The sequence below is a fragment of the Columba livia genome, unplaced genomic scaffold (assembly GCF_036013475.1).
Source record: "Columba livia isolate bColLiv1 breed racing homer unplaced genomic scaffold, bColLiv1.pat.W.v2 Scaffold_214, whole genome shotgun sequence".
Classification (NCBI taxonomy): Eukaryota; Metazoa; Chordata; class Aves; order Columbiformes; family Columbidae; genus Columba; species Columba livia.
Window position 1 is genome coordinate 77,136 of NW_027043251.1, and position 1,769 is coordinate 78,904.

Consider the following 1,769-nt stretch of genomic DNA (forward strand, 5'->3'; position numbering starts at 1 on the left):
ATATACAGAGAGCATGGGTCCATATTTATACAGCCAGTGGGTTTGAAAAAAACCTGACAATGAATTAGAAAGGGGATGACAAAAATATCATGATTTATTAAAAAATAAACACCACCAACACACACACACACAAGTCTGGGCCTCTAATGAGTTACATTAAAACTGTTATTTGTTAAAGAGAAGATAATGAACACTTTATTATTTTTCAAATGCATCCCTCCATTAGTTTCCTCAGGGCATCCTTGAGCTCCCTGTTCCTCATGCTGTAGATGAGGGGGTTCAATGTTGGAGGTATCAGCGAGTATAGAACAGACACCAGCAGGTCCAAGGATGGGGAAGAGATGGAGGGGGGCTTCAGGTAGGCAAAAAAGGAGGTGCTGGCAAACAGAGAGATGACAGCCAGGTGAGGGAGGCAGGTGGGAAAGGCTTTGTGCCGTCCCTGCTCAGAAGGGATCCTCAGCACAGCCCTCAAGATCTGCACATAGGACACCACGATGAAAATGCAGCACATAAAAACCAAACAGGCACTAACCACAATAAGCCCAAGTTCCCTGAGGAAGGAGTGTGAGCAGGAGAGCTTGAGGATCTGGGGGATTTCACAGAAGAACTGGCCCAGGGCATTGCCCTTGCACAGGGGCAGTGAAAACGTATTGGCCGTGTGCACCAGAGCATGGAGAAACCCAGTGGCCCAGGCAGCTGCTGCCATGTGGACACAAGCTCTGCTGCCCAGGAGGGTCCCGTAGTGCAGGGGTTTGCAGATGGCAACGTAGCGGTCATAGGACATGACTGTGAGCATAGAATACTCTGCTACTATCAAGAAGGAAAACGAAAAGAGCTGTGCAACACATCCTGAGTATGAGATGTCCCTGGTGTCCCAGAAGGAATTGGCCATGGATTTGGGCACAGTGGTGGAGATGGAGCCCAGGTCGAGGAGGGCGAGGTTGATGAGGAAGAAGTACATGGGGGTGTGGAGGTGCTGGTCCCAGGCTATGGTGGTGATGATGAGGCCGTTGCCCAGGAGGGCAGCCAGGTAGATGCCCAGGAAGAGCCAGAAGTGCAAGAGCTGCAGCTCCCGTGTGTCTGTGAACGGCAGGAGGAGGAACTGGGTGATGGAGCTGCTGTTGGACATTGGCTGCCTGTGGGCATTAGGACCTATGCGAGGAGGAAAAGGCAGTGACAAGTTAGAAGGACTTCTCTGAGGAAAGTAAACATGCTGTTTCTCAATGAAAACCTCTTCCCTGATAGAAGGATGTTTCAGCTCATTCTCTCTTTCTACCAGCTGAGAAAAACAGCTCATCACAGTTTAAAATGCAGCTTGGGCATCTGGTTTTCATGAACGCATGTCTGGGGCAAGAGCCCCTGAGTTGGTGTCAGAAAAAGAAGTGACCCACACTCCCACCCCAACCCCAGAGAGCAAGAGCACCAGGGACAGGTGGAGAAACAGGGAAGGACACTGCAGTGCTACCAGTAAATAAAGCAAGGACAGAAAGGCAGACGGGCATGCTGTGGAACCTTCTCCTGAACCGGCTGTGCTGCTGCCACTCACATGACACTGGAGAGCAAGTACTTTTAGCACCTTTTTTGAGTACCCCGTTCCAGGAACCCTTCACCTGGAGGTCCAGCTGCTGAGGTGGAGACTCGTGACCTGGACCCCATGGCTTTGGGGCAGAGGGTCTGCTGGGGAGGAGAGGAGACCAGGGGTTGCACTGGGAAATGTGTCTGCACTGCAGGGGATGGCAGGGGGGTTCCTAAATCCCGTCCCTGGCATA

The 1,769-nt window shown here is 51.4% G+C and overlaps 1 protein-coding gene across 1 annotated transcript; it reads right to left on the reverse strand.

Moving 5' to 3' along the window:
- Positions 1 to 205: 205 nt before the first annotated feature.
- Positions 206 to 1,129, reverse strand: LOC135578012 (olfactory receptor 14J1-like). The gene has a single exon (XM_065048172.1). The coding sequence runs from the start codon at positions 1,127 to 1,129 to the stop codon at positions 206 to 208; it is 924 nt and encodes a 307-aa protein (XP_064904244.1).
- Between the last annotated feature and the right edge of the window lie 640 nt (positions 1,130 to 1,769).